This window comes from Oryzias melastigma, linkage group LG22 (assembly GCF_002922805.2).
Source record: "Oryzias melastigma strain HK-1 linkage group LG22, ASM292280v2, whole genome shotgun sequence".
NCBI lineage: Eukaryota > Metazoa > Chordata > Actinopteri > Beloniformes > Adrianichthyidae > Oryzias > Oryzias melastigma.
The window spans coordinates 13,939,774-13,960,512 of record NC_050533.1 but is presented as its reverse complement, the minus strand read 5'-3'; the positions used below and the strand labels follow the sequence as shown (position 1 = coordinate 13,960,512).

Here is a 20,739-nt window from a genome sequence, read left to right as displayed (position 1 = left end):
TACAGTAAAAATGAATCTGGCAATGTTGGTGAAGTAATATGTTTTATTATCTGTTAAATTATTCATGAAAACAACTCAAAAAGCAGTCTGTCAGACATAAGCCTTTTATTACAAAATAAATATTTAGATGAAAAGAACAGGGACAAAACGTTTTTTGTATGATACATGAAAAAAATAAACCAAATGATATAATTTTACATAACTATCACAGTTGATCCCTTCCACAGTGAAGCCCAAAAACAGACAGAGGAAGTCTCCTGTGGTGTGGGGTTATGAGAGTCTTGTGTCAGCAGGATGAACACTGCACGCAGCACTCCTTTAACATTATTGGTCTTAAAAAATCAATGTCACTACATTAAAAAATCAATTTAAAAACTCAAGTCTTTAATCGTCATATTGAAGAAGCATTGTTTGTGTTTATAGAGTACATTTTAAAGAATGAAACTTTTTTCAAGTGCTGCATTTTTCCTAATTTCACAAATTATACATTCCTGAATTATAGTTTGTTATTTTAAAAATCATAAAGATAATATTTTAACACAATGACAATACCATTAATGAAAGACTGCCCAGTCTTTTGTCCAAATCCATTGGTAAATGTGTCCGTTAATATCATACTTCCATAAAAATCCATTTTGAACACCAGATGGAGACATTTCTTTATTGCAGGTACAATGTAGTCTTACATTCAGTCCAACAACCACAAGTCTAGGTGTTCTCAATAAAATCTTTAGAAAATGATAACTACTTCTTTAAGGCTGCTGGTCAAACTATATTCAGTTGAGTTAATAAATATATATATATAGTCTTTTAACAAGTGTAACCACCTTTAAATACCAAACAAAAATAATAATAACTGACAAAAATAACTTGTTTGAGTCTGTTCTGTCCTACATTGCACTGGCTCCCAGGGATGTCCTTTTGCATCAGGTGAGTAGCAGTAGAGTCTTGACCAATCAAAACACACTTCATGGTCATCACAAACGCCCTGCCCACCGGCAAGAGAGCACGTCAAGCAGATCATCCCAGCTGTTTGAGCCTCAGACTGCAGACGCGGTTTTGATAGATGATTGAACGAGACTCTGATGTTGTCACTGGGCTGGAAGTATATAACGAGCCATGCTGCAACAAAGGGTGGGGTCACCACCGCAGTTACCTGCGAGGGATCTGGCATCTGCGGGACAGAAAGCCCAAATTTAAATATCCCTGGTGGCAGATGATCTCTGTTGTATTTGTTGTGCTTACCTGTCACACTCTTTGGTTTTTTGTCGTTCCTTCCTTTTCCTTCCTCTTCCTTTACGCCTTCTTCAACACACAATGTTAAATTATCCATCAAGCCCAATTTTCTTTTAAAGTGTTATAAAAAATAATTAATAAATACAATAAAATCTTACCTTTCCACTATAATGACAGGTTTCCTGACTCTAATAAAAAAAGAAAAAGTAAATTAAAACAGGTAGAGAATGTTTGAAAAGTGTTAAGAAAATATGCAAACCAAATTTTATGAAAATTATTATAAAAAAGCTACACAGCGAAGCATCCACAGCATTTAAACCCTTTAGCGGTTTGGTACATTTCTACTGGACTTTACCTGTTTTCCCTGTACCTCTATGTTAAAGCAATGTGGCATTAATTATTGAGACATTTTCTATTTAAAGAATAACTCATTCTTATGACGCAATGCTATACTTTATGTCATTAAGGATTCAAGAACTTGAAAATATTGATTTGTTTGTTGTTCCACCAGTGATGCAAGGTTTGGTTCTCTATCAAGATCACATAAAAAAAGCAAAAATATAATTGTCAGGTTTTTTTGTAGACTACAAGATTTCCCAATATATTAAGGGTTCTTCTTTTGCAGACACTTGTGTTTGTTGCAGGATAAAATATGAAATAAATGGTTGTAAATATGTGCAATGGCAGTGGCATTAATTTCAAATAGTTTCAATCAAAAGATAGATAAGATTTCATTTCATGACATGAAAAAAATGGTTTTCTTGTTTTCTTACCTACATTCACATGTCTGATGCTCCACAAATGTCATCTCAACATATTCTTGACCGGACTCTGACGGCCTGATTTTCAAAAGCTGATCAAAACAATGACCTTACATCAGTAAAAATATTTCCACCGGCAGAGGATCGTACAATGCCTTGACTGGTTGGTGAGACGGCGTTCTGATCGTACCTGCATGGTGACATTTGTGGTGCGAGTGGGATGACACTCCAGATTCTCATCGCCACAGCATCCAGCACACCTCACCAGGGGCACACAAGAGGGGCTGTAGATGTGCTCCACCTCAGTTGGATATTCCTGCACCACCTCTACCAGCTTTTCAATGGTCCGGCAGAAACTACGACCCCACACTTCTTGAAACATCACCACTGGAAAATGAGAGTAAAAGGATAAGCCACTCTTAGACTTTAAACCAGCCAGTGTTTTTTATTTGAGACATTGTTTTTGTCCCATAAGAATGCAGAGGTAAGGTCAATTTTCACTTTAAGCACAAATTTGTCTATGATAGGAGCAATAAAAGTGTGTTAAAATAAAGAGCAAACAGACAAGCAACATTTTTTTGGTTTAAAGCACATGTGTCAAAGTGTGCTAGATGCTGTGGCGACATAATTATATCCGGCCCTCCAGATCATTTTATGTTATTGTTATTAATGACCCAATGTTCTATTTCTAACTTGTGTAATTTTGACAAAATATGTTTTTACAGAGAGTAAAATATTAAAAGTTGTTCAAGGTTTAAATTGATTTATTCTGGAATAATATTCCTGCCTGTTTTCTTTTAATAGTCATGTTAAAGTTACATTTTTAAAGCTTTATAAATTTAGTTCAATAAATGTTTATCCTGTTCGGCCCTCGTCCCAAGGCGTGTTTTGGATTTTGGCCCCCTGTGCGACTGAGTTTAAAGCATAAATTCAGGGTTTCCATCTGTGTTAAAATGAGATTTAAATGTACATGAAGCCAAAATGAACACCAATTTTCATGACCCATTGAGGCAAAAAACCAAGTGAGAGGAAGATTTTGAAGCTAGAAGTTTCAGATTTGGTCTCCTTGAGTACAATTCAGTTTTATTAATATTTCTTCAAAGAAAATTGCACTTAAACTGTTTTTTTAAGTATGCAGTCAGTAGGGTTGGAGAACAGAGACTCGGTAGAAATGTAGAACTGGGTGTCTTCTCCTTATAAGATGTGAAGGTATGACTTATTATAGAAAGCATGGGTCCCAATACAGATCTCTGTGGCATGCCTATAGTAACAGGAAATGAATACAAAGAAAAGGTTTTCAACTTAATAAATGCAGAACAGCCAAAGTCTGCCAATATCTAGTTGTCCAAGATGATGGTCTACAAAATGTCAAAGGTTGCTTTCAGGTATAGGTGACAATTGGTAGAAAAATGAACATTAATATAGAAAGAGAATCAGAAAACTACTATTTTTTAGTATGCTAGAAAGGGAAGACAGCAGACTAAAGCTAACCACTGAGACTATTGCATAAACTAGCAGCATGGAGCAGCAAAACAAAAGCTGTCAGTAATTATAAGAGCATTGGGGGGAAAAGGGGGATGTGAACAGAAACCTAAAGCCCATTCTACATTGGCATGCCTTTTCATTTTAAAATAAAAACATTTGTGTAGTACACGGAGCACTTTCCTGTGAGAGTACATGTGTGAAAGTGTCCCATTTGCTGCAAAGGAAGAACAGGGACGACTGTAGCCAAACACAGAAGGAAGAAAAAACAAACATTGGAAACATGGCCATGAACAGAACCCTGCTGGAGCTGGAGCCGAGTTGCCCCGCAGGCACCTCTGGGATTGCAGTGACCTCCAGAGGTCAGCAAATGGAGCCTGACACCACAACAGCTGTTTATAAAAGCAGACAGGCTGGGAGGAGATGGCTGGGGAAGCATCTATTGGTAGGGATATGAGGGCATGAACTGTAATGTTGTACAACGCAAACAGATAGTAAAATAGTTGCTTTGACCGCTTATCTTCATTCTGTTAGATATCCTCCTAATGTCCCCTAGCTGGGAGTTCAGCTTTTTCTTGGGGGAGGCATAAAATCTGTCCTTTAAGAGGTCAAATCAAATGAAAAACTGATTATTTCTAAAACTTGTTAACAGTGTTAATACGTAAGAGCAACAGTAGAAACAAAATGATCACATTTTATAATCTATATTACAAATAAAATTGAAACTTTAAAGCTTACCTTCGGTTGTACTGTTTGTGTTTGGTAAAGATAGACTCTGCAAAACACAAAAGAATAAATTGTTAGAAAAGGTTACTTCAATTTGTAACCTGGAGGGTTCTGGCCCTCTACTGGTGACTGCAGGAACTACATGAACCATTGGAGACCAGCCTTTTTGACGAGCAGCAGATCCAGTCTCATATACATATGTCACGCTCCTCTGTGTGTCCAAGTGTTTAGGTTCTAAACCTGTTTCCTGTGGTGTAAGATTCAGCTCTATTTATTTTCTCCCCCTTCGTCCTGATTTTTCCCATCATCCCACAGTAAACAAAGTAAATTTCTCATTCGCCTGGGAAAACACAAAACCTCTATTTGACTCCAACTCAGGACGGGAATTCTTTATTTGATCAAATGCCCTGCAGCAGAAGCACAGGACGGGCGACGGATAACCTGCTTCCGCAGTCTCTTCCCATCACTGAACCGGGATTCTAATTTTTCTGTGACACACTTTTAATAAGCTTTAAATCTAAGCTGACAATGCTCATACTAATTCATCTTTTAGCTAGAAATAGCCACAGAAGGACTTTCCAAACGCTGGCAATAAAAATTGTTGCGCTTTGTACCAGTTTTGTTCCAAAAGGCCATCCTTTTCCTGTAATAAACCAAAATTAGCTCGAGGATGAAAGCAGAATGTGTCAGCACACTGCTAAACTCAGCAATTCCTTTTCCAAGTGGTGTGTTTCAGGGGTTTGTGTAAAACTCAGATGAGAGCCTTTTTTGTATTTAGAGGCGATCCGTCTTCTGTGCTGCACAAAATACTCCGTGACAGACTCCTTAGAAATCCCCAAAGTACAGCTGTACATTTAAGGCACTCACTCACATTCAGTCCTCCCTGCTTTAGAGGAAATGTGGCTCGTCATCTGGCCAGCATGTACAGCTGTTCCTCTGACAGCAGCTTTGCTCTGCACTGAGGCGTTCACTCAACTGTGTCGGCTGCACAAAAACTCAGCGGGACATGAACTCCATTTGTAAAATATTCCAACACACCGCTTGGGAAAGTCACAGTTCACTTTAAGTTATTGTTAAATGTCACTCACACTGTGAGGTTCTGACACATCACAATGACTTTTTTTTTTTAGTTCTGGTATCACAGGCAGTTTAATATGAGTTCAGGTGGGGAGGATTTTATTAACTTTTCTCTGAGAACTTAGGAGAGAGTAATACGCCGCCTGAGGATCCTCACATATATTTACTCCGTCCTCCTCATCACACTTACAGTATTTGCTGATTGATGATGAGTGAAGGTGGTCCGGGTCACATGAAAACGCTACAATTTCTATCGGCAAATTATGAAGATATTAAATAACAAATCACATAAGCAGCTCCGCTGTCCAAGGATTTGATTTCATTTCCTTTAAAAGCTTTTCAGGGAATTGAAGTAACCTTATCATGTGTTTATTAATATTTTTTTAATAAAAAAAAAACAATAACTAGAACAGACAAGTGAAAATGAAAAAGATGAAGTGTGATTTGAGACATCAAATTTGGCCTAAATAGTTTATTTGTTTTTATTTTACAATTTTTAAGCTGTTAAAATCACAAAAATGTCAATTTTCTTAGTGGTTTTCATAGTGATAGTACACAAACTGGACAAAGTTAAGCCAAAATTAACATGCATAGTAATTAACAGGATACAAGTCACTTCTTATCGTTGTCTTTTACAGTGTTTTAGTCCCTTTCTTACGTCTGAGGTCTGCTTGTTCTCTTTAGCAGAGTGTTGAGTGAAGGGGAGTTATGTGAAGTGACTGCATGCTAACTGAAAGTCCTGCAGCTGTCTCAACGGGAGCTAAGCTGACGTGCTACGCTCTGTGCGCTCGATTGTAAAGTCATTTGGGTCTCCTGCCTGCCAAAAGTCTTCACTGTAGTCTGAAGCAGATCTGAGTTCCTGCTGGGTCCCCGAGCTCCTGCTGTCAGGCCTCAGAGGCCCCGGGCCTCATTACTCTCCAGTCCCACACAGCTGACCTGCGTCATCTTTAGCCTGCGTTCTTATTCCATCTGTCAGAGGAAGGGCAGCATGCGTAGGGAGCAAAAACTTTAACGTGATTAATTGTTTTTAAGATTTTTATCTCTATTGAGGGTCATGCTGGGGAGCTAATGCTCAATTTAGCAGCAGGTTGCACTGAAATGTGCCAAAATAATCTGTTTTAACTGCGCATTTCTTTAAAAAGACATAGGAGTCAAATAGGTACGTTTTCTGTGACATTTCAGGCTAATTTTGTTGAATCCAAATAACAGCATGGTTTTCTCTCTTAAAAGCATCCACAAAAACATTTTAAAGAGCCCATTAAATATGATAAGCACATTTTTAAGTGAAGCTGAAGAACTATGTTTGATGAATAAAAGCTAATAAAGCTTTATTTTAGAGGAGGCTCCATCAAGCATTTAAAGAAGCGTGACACACTTTTGCTATTTTAAGCAGAAAGGATGAGTTTTTTCTCTGGATGAAGGCAAAGAGCATCCTGTTGTTAGGTAAGCTGTTTTCCACTCTGCATCCTGTGAGAGCTGCAGTCATGGCTGATAGTCTCAGGGCTGCCTTGATGGCACCGCTGGCTGAGCTAAAGAAGAGTACGCTTATGCTGTTTCAGTTCTTTTGGATTTAACGAAAAACAAAACCAAAATATTATGTCAAAATAGGATAGTTCTCTGCCCGCTTTAGTGCATTGTTGTTCCAGAGCCAAACTTCTTAATCCTCTCTTAAACCACAGTGATTTTTTTTAAATACATCAGAGTCAGTAAACTACTCTGGTACACGTCAGGAGAGCGTGAGTGATTTGGCAGCGTCCCGGGAAATCCCCATCGCAGTTCCCATGACTGGGGTTAATAGTGGGTCAGCCTACACTGGACATCGTTTTCTTCTAAGCTTTGGTTCACTTGTGTGGGTGACAGCCCGAGTAAACACGCCGCGGATAACATGCCGGCACGTTGACTTGCTTATCCCAGTCAAATGAATTGCTGATTCCGAGGATGCGCAGGGAGGAGTGTGCACTTTAGCTCCCCTATGAGTTTCACCAAAAGGGTGAAAGCCCGCGAGCACAAACACGGACACTTTGGTGGATAAGACATGATCCTCTCCAAATCCAGATTTCAAATCACCACCACCATGAACCTTTTCAAACCCAAAGGCGGGTTCTGCTTTGTGTACACAAGACAGGTGAACTCACAAAGTCAGTAAAGTCATTACAGCACTGAAAGCATCCAGCTGGGTCTCCAGGGTGGTCAGGTCAGGACATGTGACCACAAGCCACTTACAGAACAGCAACAAATGTCAGCAGAACATGTGGTGCACGTGTCCCGATCATTTCTCAGGTAACCGAGTGAAAGGAACCTTTGAAGCCAAAGTGAGGTTGTTCTTTTATTACAAATACTACTTCAAGAGTGAGCAGTTCTTTCTGAAAAAATTAAAATAATATGTGTTTTTGCACCTAAAATGTGTTTTCAAGTAAGTCCAAATGTACATCAGTAATTTAAAACAAAACTTAACAGTTTTAGTTTTAAAAATGTTTAATTGAAAAAATCACACATGTTCGTTTGTCATTTTTAGGGTCCAACTAGTGGGAAGATGTAAACGTCTATATGAGTTTTGATTTAAAATAACACAATTTCCTCCATTAATGCATGCGCAAATGTCTCCCCAAAGATACAGACGTAAACACACAACTGCTGTGTAAACGGTGCGCCCCATCCACAAACATACACACACATGACACGGGTCTTCAGATAACGTTGACCGGTGGTAATTGTGGCCTCCATTACAGTAAACGTTGTTCTGTAAACCAGAGTAAATTACATCCAGATGTGAGATTAAAGCTTGCTGAGTAGACGGCTGCCCCAAGCACCACCCCTCCTCTTTCTCCCCTCTTTCCACAAGAGTAAGGAGAAATCCATATTTCCTGATAGCAATTGCAACTCTCCCTTGGGCCAGAACTTTACAACTGCAGAGAAATACCAAAACAGCACAAATAGGTCTCTTATCAGCCAGCACTGCAACTACATGGCTTTATGTCCTGATAAGTAATCTGGAGTGATGTGCAGCTACACGAGGGCCAGAGACATGAAGAGAAGCAGGGCTTGACTTTTTGGTGTCTGTTTATTGATAGCTCAGCTGCACCAGGACAACAGCAGATGCTTTTAATTCTGTAGAAATCGGATTAATCGCTCATAAAAGCATCTGGAAACGCGATGCCACACCAAACATGACCCTAAGCATGAAAATAGAGGGTAAACACAGACACGTATGTGTGATGCAGATGGCTAGTCTCCTGTATTGTTTTGCTTCTGATGGTGACGTAAAGGAAACACCTGTTTAACGCAACGTCCGCTGGGACATGTGAACAGCAGTTTTGCCTTTTTTTCTTACAAACCTATACTGGCGAAGACGTCTGTCAGGAACAGTCTTTATCACAAAAAAAATGCTACTTGGGTGCTGAGCTTTTCATGATCATTTGCCAGAAAAGGCTTAATCACTATCTTTGGCTGGAATTCTTTTCATAGCAGAAATATTTGACTCCTGCATTGTGGAGCTACCTCCAAACTTCCTATTTCCCTTCTTGGAAATGCTGGGTAGGGCAACCTTGATGGAAAATGCCACCTGTGTAAAACTCAGTGAAAATGACAGAAGAAAGGGAGGCGAAGGACACTACACTGCTGTGCCAAACCAAACCACTAAAGAGTTACACAAATAAAAGTAGTTTTGGCTTTACTTTAAACAGGAATTTGCATCAATTTCACATAAAATCTGTAAAACATTAACATATAATAGTTAGAACACTCAGTCCTATTAATAAAAGAACAAATACTTCCAAAATAGCAGAAATCTGACGCCAATACAGATGTTTTAATTCACCAAAGCTCCCCGATTACATCACATATGGTGGACAAAATGACCCTTAATCTGTGAAGCCCTCGTGAATCTGCTCTTTGGAAGTTATAAACTTGGAGTACAAAGAGCGTGATGCACAATGTCAAATATATTTATGTGACAACAGAGTCCCGCACATTTGGAGATGAGAAAACAATGTGACAGCAGGTGATTTCTGGTAAACACACATCGCAGGAAAAGAGCTAAAGGTGCAAAACTTAAAGGGGAAGATTTCCTGTAAGGGATAATGTGTTGTTTAAAAATAAATCTGAATAGAATTAATGATGCAGAACATATCTTAAGTGAAGTCTTTGAAGATTTGAATATAGGAAGTCCATTATATCAATATAGACATGAAATGCATTAAAAAATAGCTCCTTAGAATACAATGAAAGTTTTATTTTAGTAATTTTTCATTATTTCACATATTTTGTTTAGATTGTTTCTCGTCACTTAAAATAAAAATCCGTTATAATCTTTCAAAGGGATCGCCCTCCTTTAGTTTAAAGAAGAATCTGGACCTCATGTGATCTGACAGATTGGGTGTTGAGCCTCTGGGACGGCACTACCCACATTTACCACGAGTCGTCTGACAGCGGGGGCATTTAACCTGCTTCATGTTGAGGCCCCTGGGTTTTGTCACTCCTGTTTTGGTTAAGCCGGCCATGAGCTGATTATGAGGATTAGAAGAAATGTGGTAAACCATGGCTCTCCCACACACTCCCAGCTGCAACAAAAACGTCCAGTTTGTGAAATGGTGATGTGGAACAGTTAGAAGTGAATGTGACCAAAGAGACAGCAGCAGTTAGTGGTGCTCGTGCTGAAGGGATAAGGGCTGATTTTTCCATTAAACACGAGAAGGATCAGAAGCAACTTGGAAATCAGACACTGAATTGTTTAAAGAACTTGAGCATCAAGTGGCAAAAGTCCCACTTTCTAATGGCTCATCGTGTTTCAGGCATTGCTGACGCCGCATAAGCCAATGAAAGAGTCTTTTCCGAGGCTTTTTGAGCTTGCCTTGTTCTGGAAGATTTTTCATTAGAGGCTTCAAAGCAATGCCAAGCAGTGGAGAACAGGGCACCATTGTACTGTCTTGTGAAACTGATATCTTCTTCCTACAGTAAATCATCTTCATGCACACACTGATCATCTTTCCATAAGTCTCTTGAAGCGTTGCATGTTGAGTAAACTGTTCACCAAAACAGAAAGAATGGAAGGAGTAAGTTGCAGGTGCAGACTTAAAAAAAAAGCTCAAAAGGACTTTCTGCTTTTAAAAAACTGTAAAAAAAAACCTTTAATATTCTCATTTTTTTCCTTCAAATTCTCTCCAGTCAGTGAATCTTTCTTTAACTTTTCCCACAGTGGAAGCCTCCAAAACATGACTCTGCTGTAATTATAAGCTTACTAAGTTTACCAAATTATAACTGTGACTCACGTCGCTTCAGGGTGATACAGTTTGTCACGTTTCACCTTATGAATGAGATGAGCTGGCCAAGATGGACATGACTGATTTGTGATGAGTCAGCTTTTATCTTTGAACAAAAAATCACTTTGACGCACCAAAAAGCGCACACTTTCCCCAGCTTTCAGTCTAAGTGAACGATTTCCTTACAATTCAAAAGAAAGTGTAAGACTTTTTGATATAGTCACACTCTCTTGGCGTAAACATACCTGTGCAGGTGAGAGGAGCAGATGAAGTGCCACCACAGTCTCGATGAGAAAACCAGGGTTCATGTCGCGTTGTCTGGGCGCGGAGAGCGGCTGGTCTCTTCCAACGCTTTTGAATCAAAATTTAAAAACTAAAAATCCAACAAAAGTGACCCAAAATCAGCTCATTCAGAAGGAAAAAAGATGCTGACCGGGAGTTTCCAAGTCATCCGCTCCCAGTTTGAGTTGCGTCAGGCGTCACGTAGCTTCTCTGCTGCGTGTAACCTGAAGAAGATTGCGCGCGCTGGTGATTGCGCCCCGGAGACAAAGAGGTCTTAAAGCAGAATGAATATCACAAAAGTCAACTTTTTAAAAAGTGTACGTTAGTAAGTCATTGCTAAGCGCTAACAAAGAACTCAAAATGTGTCAAAAACATGGGAAAAGTCTAACATTTCAAGCAGGAATCCTTTCAAAAACCGTGCGTAAAAGTTGCTCCGGAGGCTTCTTGTCCTGTTCTGAGCTCAAGCCGGTAGAAAGACAACACTTCAAAATGTCTAATTGCCTCCACACTTTTTTTTAAGCTGGTTATTTCAATCTCCTCCCTCTCTTCCCCTGGAACTCAATGCAAGTTGGAAACTGCTCCATGTGTGATTCTGCGTGAGATGATGCTTTGGTTGCAGACTTCCCAGCAGCGCAGGTGATTTACAACAGATTTTGAAGAGGTAGCCTCTGAGCTGAAAGTTCTGGGAGAACTACTCTAGAAAGGTAAACATTTAGAGACCCTTTTCACCGCTGACAAGGATGGTAGAGTCATTGGTCTCTCCATCCGGCTTGCAAAGAAATCTTCCCTCTTACACAAGTTTGCTGAGACATTAAAGGAGATTCCATTACTGTTGACACATTGAGTTACTTTTCTTTTCAGTGTGGGACTTCTGTGTTTGCAGAAATCCTTTGGTTTGCAGAACCAAAGGATTCCATGTGGGCTTCCACACATTCCTCCATGAGAGTTGAATGGCTGCACAGCCTTTTGCTATTAAACAGCCCACACTCAGGAGTGCAGTTTTTTCTAAACAAAAAACTCCAATAACCACGTTTGCCAGAACATCACCAGATTTTAGTCATCCCACTTTACAGATTTTTTTATTATAGATTGGCTTTTCACAAGGCAGAGATAGACATTTTCAGTAAAAAAGATAAACAGAGTTTAGAACATTTAGAGCTCTTTTGTCTGGATACTTTTTAATTGACTTATCAAAGTTTTAAGAATTATTTTTGATTGCTCATCAGCTTTTTTTAAAAAACAAGTGATTTAAAAGGCTTAAAACATTTTTTTAATCATTTTTAAAGCTGATACCATTGTTCACCTCATTGCTGCAGCAGCTACACAGAATATGTTTGCACACAGGACAGAGACAGATTCCCAGCGCTGTCTCGCCATCTGCTCCGTGATCTATCTGTGTTTTTAAAGGTGCAAAAGCTGATAGGGCTTAATAAGATCACTCAAACTGTTTGCACTATAAATACATGCTGATAAGACAAGCAAACCTGGTGGTTGAGTGATAATGTGGGTGGCTCCGACGGAGACAGATCGCTCTGAGACAACCTTGAGGTTCTTTTTTTTTGTGGCTCCTGCAGGGTTTTAGAAGATTTATATATGAAATAGATGAACTTTTTTTTTTTTTAATTTTGCCGCCATTATTGGGGATCAGAAGTATCAGTTTCCAACTACTAAGCATAACTACAATAATCAGCCCCTGATAGTTTGCTCATACAAACTTCAAAAGCTTTAAAATCAGAGGAACACTTTCGATCTTTCACTTTTATCTGCTACGGTGACGTGTTTCTGCTGGAGTTTTCTGAAGAGAAAAAGTGGAATGTATTCTGTTTCTGGAATTTAGAGATAAAAAGGTTGGTCAAATAATTTTTCTGAATGAAAAATGTGATCCCTTTCTTCAATTTGAGAGTGGAGAACTAAATGGAGCAGAGACTCCTGATGTTGCGGATACGTGAAATAGTAGCTCTAAGTAACTGGGGGACAAATGTAAGTAACATTTCCCTGTTGCACATGACCCCTCATTTTCCCAGATTGCGGTGTAAAGGTAAACAGATGAACATTAATGATGTCCATTCATCATTGCTGTGGCGACTTTGGTTTCCTCCAAAGTGGGGCCTTTGAGGGGACGGTGGAGAACCAGGGAGTGCCTTACTTTGAAAAAACCTCATTAACAGCTAGACGCCTTCAGGGTTTCTGCTACAGACAGGAGAAACATCGCTTTATATTCTATTTTTCTTCATAAATATCAGTGCAAAAGCAGAGGACAGACTGAACGGCAGAATTCTGATTGGTGATGTGATTTTGCTCATGACAGACCACCTGGTCAGCCGACCCAAACAGGATACGGCAATATTTGACACCTAACCCTGACTTCCTGTCATTAATTAGCTCACATGACTCATGAATGTTTCGTGCAACTGTTAAGGCTATTTGGAAAATAGCTGGTAAATAGGAAGTGTTTGCGGCCATAAGCAAAAACACAAACTCCTTAGCGGTGATTAACATCACATCATAACACGCTCTTTTATTTTAAACATGTCAAATCCTGTTTACACTTCCTGGCAATTCCGAGGTTTTATTTTTTTTGTCCAAGGCTGACAGGTGTCATCCTGTTTTTATTCCTCCTCTGTTCTTCTGTTGGTATTGTTACGTTTTCTGAGGAAGCCGTCCTGTTAGCCAACAGACAGATGGAAGCTATTTTCGTCTGGATGTGTCATGAATCAGTCAATGCCAGAATCTGTTTTGCACAGCTGTGTCTGAATCATTGCACTATTAAAACAAAAAAAAGTTAATTTTGTTTGTATACTATTTAAAGTTAAAGGGTAGAAAAATGGTTAATTCAAGTTAGCAAATTTAAAATATTAGCTATAGTCTTGTAATGTTCTTTCTTGCTGTCAAACTTTCATCCAGAATCATGGGAAATCCTTTGGTTATTTCAGGTACCTGCTTTTATTTGCATATTTCTACATAAAAAACGCAGCTGCACAGTTATTAGAGCTTTCTAATATAAACTGTGGTACAGAAGTACTGAGGAAATGAACCTGCGGCTATTTAAAAGGAGAAACATTTTTAGGAGAAAAGTGGCAGAAACTGTGCAATGAACCACCAACCCCATTAAACTGTTTCACATGGAGCAAAATTATGAGTTCATGAGGTCATGCTTAAAACTTTCTTCTTAAATATAATTACTTAGATTAAAAAAATAAATAAACAGTAACTGCTGTGGATAGAAAGCAAGTGGATAGCTGCAGGTTTCAAAGTTATAAAAAAATATTCTTGTGTATTTAGAGGATATATTTTCAGCTATTTAGGGACAATGAATGTAATTACCGGTAATCAAAAATGTTTGATTGTAGATTCAGAACAATTGCTAAAAAAGACGATATCAGTCATACAAATGGAAATATTCATTCACCAATGACACAACAAGATTTACTGGTGTAGTTTCACCTAGTGGAAACACATGAGTCTATCCTTCTCTCGTTGTAAGAGGAAAAGCTTCTGCGTGAACACTTTAAAACACATTTGCAAAGTAAACTGTGGTAATGTGATGCTAGTTGTGGAATAATAATGTAATTATTGGAAAAATGCCATTAAATGAGCTTTAATACAATGCAGCTGCATGAGAATATAATGATAAACATATAGTCATGATAACACACCCAGATTGCAATATAAAGGAAAAAAACATATTTAAATGTTAATCCAATTATAAAACACTGAATGTTTCTGCAAAAGCTATTTCTTCTAAATACTGTTAAAAAGGAATAAGAAACGGCACATCTGTAGTTTTGACATTTGTTTTTTATTACATTAAAGACCAAATCCGATGAAAATTGTGTTTTGGGAGTTTTCAACATGTTCTTTTATAAATATATAAAGACTTTTATAAAGAAAATTTACTTATTCAAGAAATACATCAGGAGTGGATGAAAAAATGCCATTTACAAAAGATTGTATTTGTGATGAAGAATCTACTGCAGCAAGCCGCAGACTCCGCTCCTTTCCACTTGTAGACGACTGGATCCATTACCGTTTTCCTTGTCCGAGCTGGAATCTGGCTTAAAACTGGGGTGGTTGAATAGCTCCAATACTGCTCGCTATTTTTGTCGCACACCTAATGTTAGCTTGTGAGGAGTTATAAGCTAGCAAAAGAGTATGTAGCTCAGGTATAAGCGACGGGAAGAGGGGGTGGTGTTGCTGGCAACATTTTGTTTCTATTTAGGCTAAAAACAACAAAATGCTGATAAAAAAACACTGGGAACGCTTTTACAATAGATCAAAAAATGATTGGAGTTGGACTTTAAACGTTAAATTACAACAGGCTGCAAACATTTACCGTAATAAAAGAGATTTTCCTTATTTATCAGTAAAAAAAGAATAAAATATACAGACATGAAAGAAAAAAAATCTTTATTTCAATAACTTTTCTATATTGAAATTTAGTTCCCTCCAAAAATTAGCTGAGACAGAAATATTTCAAAGCACTAACAAAGCAGGAACAATACAGCGAGTCTGGAACCACCTATTGTCAGTTTGACAAACAGAACCTATACAACCATATTTAATTAAGGCAGCATGAGAAACACAACTGAGTGGGAGCTAAATAGTACAAATAAGTCCGAGTCTTAGGTGAAATTCATCTGTGCTCATGTGCATACACAAACTTTAGTGGAGTAAAACTGTTCTCTGAGATTTATTTGTGCTTGGAGAAATACATTCACTCAAATAGCTATATAGCTTGTTGAACAAGAAACAAGGAAATGAGAGCAGAAGAGTGAGAGGGTGGGTGGAGGTCAAGAGTTAAGGAAAGTTAATAGCTTAAAACAATAAATAAAACATCCAATGGATGGGAGCTTAGCAGTGAAACGAATTCTGCATCACAGGATGGTTCCATGAAAATGTTTGTGCACCTCACATTGCTACTTAATAATCTCAAGGGGACCAAAGTTTTAATTACTCAGCAAAATGTGTACGTCTGTTTAAGGCTAAGTGTTGCCGTCCGTCAGGAAGATGGTGGAGACAGCCAATCTCAGACGGAGCTCTGCCCAGAGGGGACAGATAAATGAGGACCACCAGGGTGGATAAAACACCCCAGTCTGAAAAGTGTCCATGCGATGTAAATTAACTGAAATTTGAAGCAATTTCAGGGAAAATTGACACCTTAGAAAATGTTCCCACTTTCTACAACTAAACTGAAATGACTTTCCATTCATGAAGAACTTTTTTTTTTTTTTAACTCAGTGCAATTTTCCATTACAAACAACAAAATAAGCAAATAAATACGATGGGGTTATGAGAAAACAAGTTTGAAGTAGCCTAAATCTTTGCCTGAATTGCTAATAACAAGATGCTAAAAAGAGAAATAACTCACTAAATTGTAGAGTTTTTACTTTCTGTTTTGCATGAACAATGCTTCAATTTCCCACAGTCACTGTTTTTAATTCCTGTAATACATCTAGCTAATCAGCATTGATATTAAGAATTTGTTGACAAATCTATTCCTACGGCTGTGGATCCCGTCCAGAGCATAACTCTGAAAAAGAACAGAACATCCTCCTAACCTTTCAGAAATATTAAAAACTGATTACAGACGTGATTGCTTTCAGATTATTTACAAATTGTTCTGCAACTTTGATGTGCTTTCTCACTGTTGTGTTCAGAAAATTGAAAACTGGACTAGAATCAGAGGAGAGTTCGAGACACGGGTCTGGACTCGATGAGCAGATCTAAGAGAGCTGTTGAGTTCTGGAGATACTGTGATGGTCAACAAAAGTGGCCGCCGGGTCTCCCCACACCCCCAAGCCGTGAACTAATGAAAATGAGCAGCACTAATCAGGTGAAAATAAACAGAGAGGTGCCCTCCAGGCATGGAGGTAACAATGACTGCAAGATGGTGAGGCTTTGAGTCGTGCCATACCAGAAATGTGTAAGACCATTTTCATTTTATTGGAGGCTTAATGGAGACGCAGCCACTGAAATGTTTTATTCTGAACTGAAACAAACAAGACCTGTGGGAGTCTTAAGGAACTGCGAGCCTCGGAGGAGTTGTTCCGTCTGGGGGACTCCCGATCTCTAGGATTGGAGGAAAAGTTCCCATAAAGATGAGAAGCAGATGTCTCTCTTATTTGGTCTCACCCTCTTGCCGTCGCTCTGACTCTGTCCCCCTTTTTTGTACAGTCAAACCTGCACCCCCCCTCCCACCAGCACCCCCAGGGATGGGGGAGGAACATGAGCACCATGGGAAGGGCAGCTGTCCTTGAGTCCAATCACATGACGAAGGAGCACTTTTTGTGGGAGGAACTGTCTTTAGGTACAGAGCTGGGAGCACATGGAGCCCGTCCAAGAGCTCCCAACTTTCTCATGGAAAAAGGCAAACAAGAAGATTTGATAAAAACGTCATGCTCTGACGATTCCCGCTGGCAAGTTGGTTTTCTTTAGGTGGACTTCAGTGGCTTTGAATTGACTATTTTGTTTCCAGTGTTGATTCAGGGAGTGACCTTTGACTTCTGCCAGGAAGAGGAATCATGAACATCAGATGGGAGAGGGACTAGTGCACATTTCCCCTCTCATCATGATGCTTTTCGCAGCAAATCTTTTTTTTTTTTTTTCCTAAAATGCACCTGCAGCTCCACTGGGCTCCAACTCGTCCTCCCTGGAGTCCAGCTCTTTGGCTGCCGTATCTCAAGACTGACATGCTCACAGTGGTCAACAATTTTAGCTGATAAAAAAACAAGCTGCAGACGGGTTTCTTAGAATTTGGATTTTATTTTGTGAGCTAAAAACAAGGAGGACCAGAAAAGGCTAAATGGAGACCAGCCACTTTGAGAGTGGACTGAAAAACAACCAGAAATAGAACTTCTATTGCCTACAACTCTGAGACAGAAGTCTTCGTGTTTGTAGTTTTAACAAAACTAAATAAACTATAACTGAAGAACACTGCAAACCATTCGATATACTTGCAAACATTTAAAACCTAATTTTTAGACATTTGAAATATTTAACCAGGTTTTCAGTTGTTTAACTCGACACCTTTCCAAGCTTTGTAGTCAAGATGAATTAATTAACCTTATCCGGCTTATTGTGCTGATAAATGTGTAATTAACACCCTATAAACACAATAATAATATTTGTTAACATGTTAATAGAGCTTGTTAGGGAATGTGGCTCATTGTTCCTTCAGGAGCAGAAACCATTTTTGCAAAACACTGATTTGTAATTAATAGGAGGTTATAGCTAACTTTAAAGAATCTTTTTGACGAATATTGTGTTTTTAGTGTCTTTAATATGTTCTTGTAGCATTTTTCTCATGATGAAGGATAACAGAATCAGTCTTAAAATAGCATATTTTAGTATTTATTATTTCTTTATTCAAATCATTGTGAATCAGGAACTTGAAGGTGTGATATGGAAGCTTCTACGGGAAGCCATAAGCTCATTTCAGCACTCCAATCCAATACGTCCGCTTGTAGACGACTAGATTCATATACATCCCTGTTTTCCTTGTCTAAAATAGGCATCTGGCTCAAAACTTGATGGCTGAATAGCGCCATTTTTGTTACCCCGATAGTGTTAGGTTGTGAGGGGCTGTGGGGAAGGGGGCGGGCTTGCTCCATGCCAACAGCCACAATAAAGAGGATAATTTCTTATGAAACAATGTCCTAGAAAACAATAGTTTTTTTTGTTTTTTGTTTTTTTTTAATATTGCCTAAAAATGTCATACTCCTAATCAGAAAACCACTTTGAATTGTTTTACAATTGATATAAAGATGATTGGCGCTGGATTTTAAAATCTTTTAGAATTAAATAACTCATAAAGCCAAACAAATCTATGTTTTTTTAAATTCTTCTGGATTCTAAAAGATTCACACTTTTCATGTATATATTGCTCTTTACAAATCATGTACAGACAACGGACAAGAAACCCCATACATGGACAAACACATCACTGGACAGGATCAAGAGCAATTTGATCGAAGTGGTCTGATAAACTTCCTGGCAGATTTGATCTCCACACATTCTGTTTTGGTTTCTGTGCAGTCACACAGAAGTTGCGTGATAGCGCAGACAAACTCACAACAGAGCCCGCATGCACTTGACACTTCGACAGAGACAGCCCTGAGCCCCCAGAAACAGCTGGTGTTCTTTGAGTGGTATGAGTGGGGCCCCCTCTTTAGCTACCAGCATCTCACATGTTTGAAGGGGCCTTTTTTGGGGGGGGCAGCAGTGGTGAACTGTTTAGGTTCTTTATGGGAGGTTCAAGGGAGTTTATACAAAAAATGCACCAATTTCCTTGTAGTTAGTTGGTCTTTTTTCATGTTTTCTTTGTAGGTTGTGGTTTGCGTCTCCTGATGGGGTATTTTTGACTTCTACGCTCCTTAGGTTCCCTGTTATATCATCAGCACAATGAAAGTAAAAAAAATCAAAAGCATCAGTAAAGTTAAATAACTTAGAAAGCTAGAAACTATTTGCAGCCTATTTATTCAAAACAGCAAAAAACTTTTGCAATTAACAAAAACCTAATTATCAAGAACTTCTCTAAATTTTATGGGAAATATTATTATATTTGGTGAATAATCTTGTTTGTAGATTTAACCTTCAACTCACAATGCTGCACTGTTTTATAATGAGCAGGCGACTTCTGAGGCTAAAGATCAAGTCATGGCTGTGGGTTTCTGAGGAAGATTACAGTGTTAATAAGGCTCTGTTTACAATCTGTGTTTAAGTAGACCTGAATGACCTGGGATTAAAAGAAGAGTTGACATGGCTCGACTGCAGTCACACACACACAGCTGAAAGAAGTGCTGCCAAAGGCTCCTATGGTGATTTAAATGTCTGCAAGAGCTTCAGAGCGACTCGCTCTTTGATCAAACCAATCACTCAGCAGGTTCAAAGCGAAGTCCAAACAAACTTTCAGTCATGAGAGTGCACCTTCTTTGGAAAATGATGCTTTATCTGTGGTGACATATTACTAAAGCAGCCATAGGGGGCTTAGCAGGTGCCAAAAAAAGGTAAATGCAACTTCAAAGTTGAAAAACTAAGTGCTATACATTAATCCACTGTCTGTGGAGTCAACTCTAGCTTTACATTGATTGCAGAAACACGTAACTACTGTAAAGTGTTGCAAATCAGCACAAAGCTGCTTTTCTCTGCCTCAGAATCCACTGGAATTACCTTAATTGTTTAATTAAACCATTGGTGTCAAACTCAATCGTACAGAGGGCCAAAATCCAAAAGACGGGTCAAACAGGATAAACATTTTATTGAACACACTACAACTACTGCTTTAAAACTTGAAAAACTTAACTTTTAAACATAAATATGAAAAAAAAAAAACAGCCAGGAATGTTTTTTCAGAATAAATCAACTTAGACTATAAATAACTCTCAATATTTTGCTCCCAAAAAATATATTTTGTTAAAATAATAAAAGTTTAAAAAAAAATAAACCTAATATATATATATATGTATATATATATTTACTTTTACATCATTTTATATGGAAAATTACACTTACAAATAACGCAAAAAATTCTGATCTCCATTAAATATTTCCTGTTAAAATGATACAAATATGCTGCCGAACAAAATAAATCCCGGACATAAAAGATAAAATCCGTTTTTAACAACAAAATAAAATGATCTGGAGGGCCGGAAATCATTACCCGGAGGGCCAAATGTAGAAATACAGCCGTACAGTCATGAGCCAAATGACAGCACAGACGAGGAAAACGAAGACACACATGGATCTAGTCATCTACAAGTGGATGCATCAGAATCACAAACCTGAGGGTTTTCAAACCGCTGGTTTTTATCTGCTTCCGATTCAGAATGATTTGAATAAAGAAATATTAGGAAACACAGTTTTTACCTTTTATATTTGTCCTCTATTACAAGAAAAATGCTACAAGAACATGTTAAAAA

General features: G+C 38.4%; 1 protein-coding gene across 4 annotated transcripts; it reads right to left on the bottom strand.

Moving 5' to 3' along the window:
• Positions 1-647: 647 nt before the first annotated feature.
• pgfb (placental growth factor b) lies at positions 648-11,573 on the bottom strand. 4 transcript variants are annotated; one of them, XM_036210079.1, is made up of 9 exons: positions 11,212-11,565; positions 10,974-11,095; positions 10,786-10,891; positions 4,218-4,254; positions 2,188-2,384; positions 2,010-2,089; positions 1,395-1,424; positions 1,246-1,305; positions 648-1,174 (listed from the first exon to the last, which is right to left on the bottom strand). In XM_036210079.1, exons 3-9 carry the CDS (start codon positions 10,846-10,848, stop codon positions 1,153-1,155), a joined length of 489 nt encoding a protein of 162 aa, XP_036065972.1. In that variant the 5' UTR covers positions 10,849-10,891; positions 10,974-11,095; positions 11,212-11,565; the 3' UTR covers positions 648-1,152. The 4 variants fall into 4 exon arrangements, with proteins under 4 accessions (XP_036065972.1, XP_036065973.1, XP_024130637.1 ...); XM_036210080.1 differs by having other exon boundaries at positions 10,974-11,065; XM_024274869.2 differs by having other exon boundaries at positions 10,974-11,565.
• Positions 11,574-20,739: the final 9,166 nt, after the last annotated feature.

Excerpts from the sequence above, each read along its gene's own strand:
- pgfb (XM_024274869.2), bottom strand. The coding sequence starts at position 10,848 with ATGAACCCTGGTTTTCTCATCGAGACTGTGGTGGCACTTCATCTGCTC. Across the intron at positions 2,385-4,217 it reads CACAAACAGTACAACCGAAG|TGGTGATGTTTCAAGAAGTG; the intron begins GTAAGCTTTAAA and ends CTCATTTTCCAG. Across the intron at positions 1,425-2,009 it reads CATCAGACATGTGAATGTAG|AGTCAGGAAACCTGTCATTA; the intron begins GTAAGAAAACAA and ends TTTTTTTATTAG.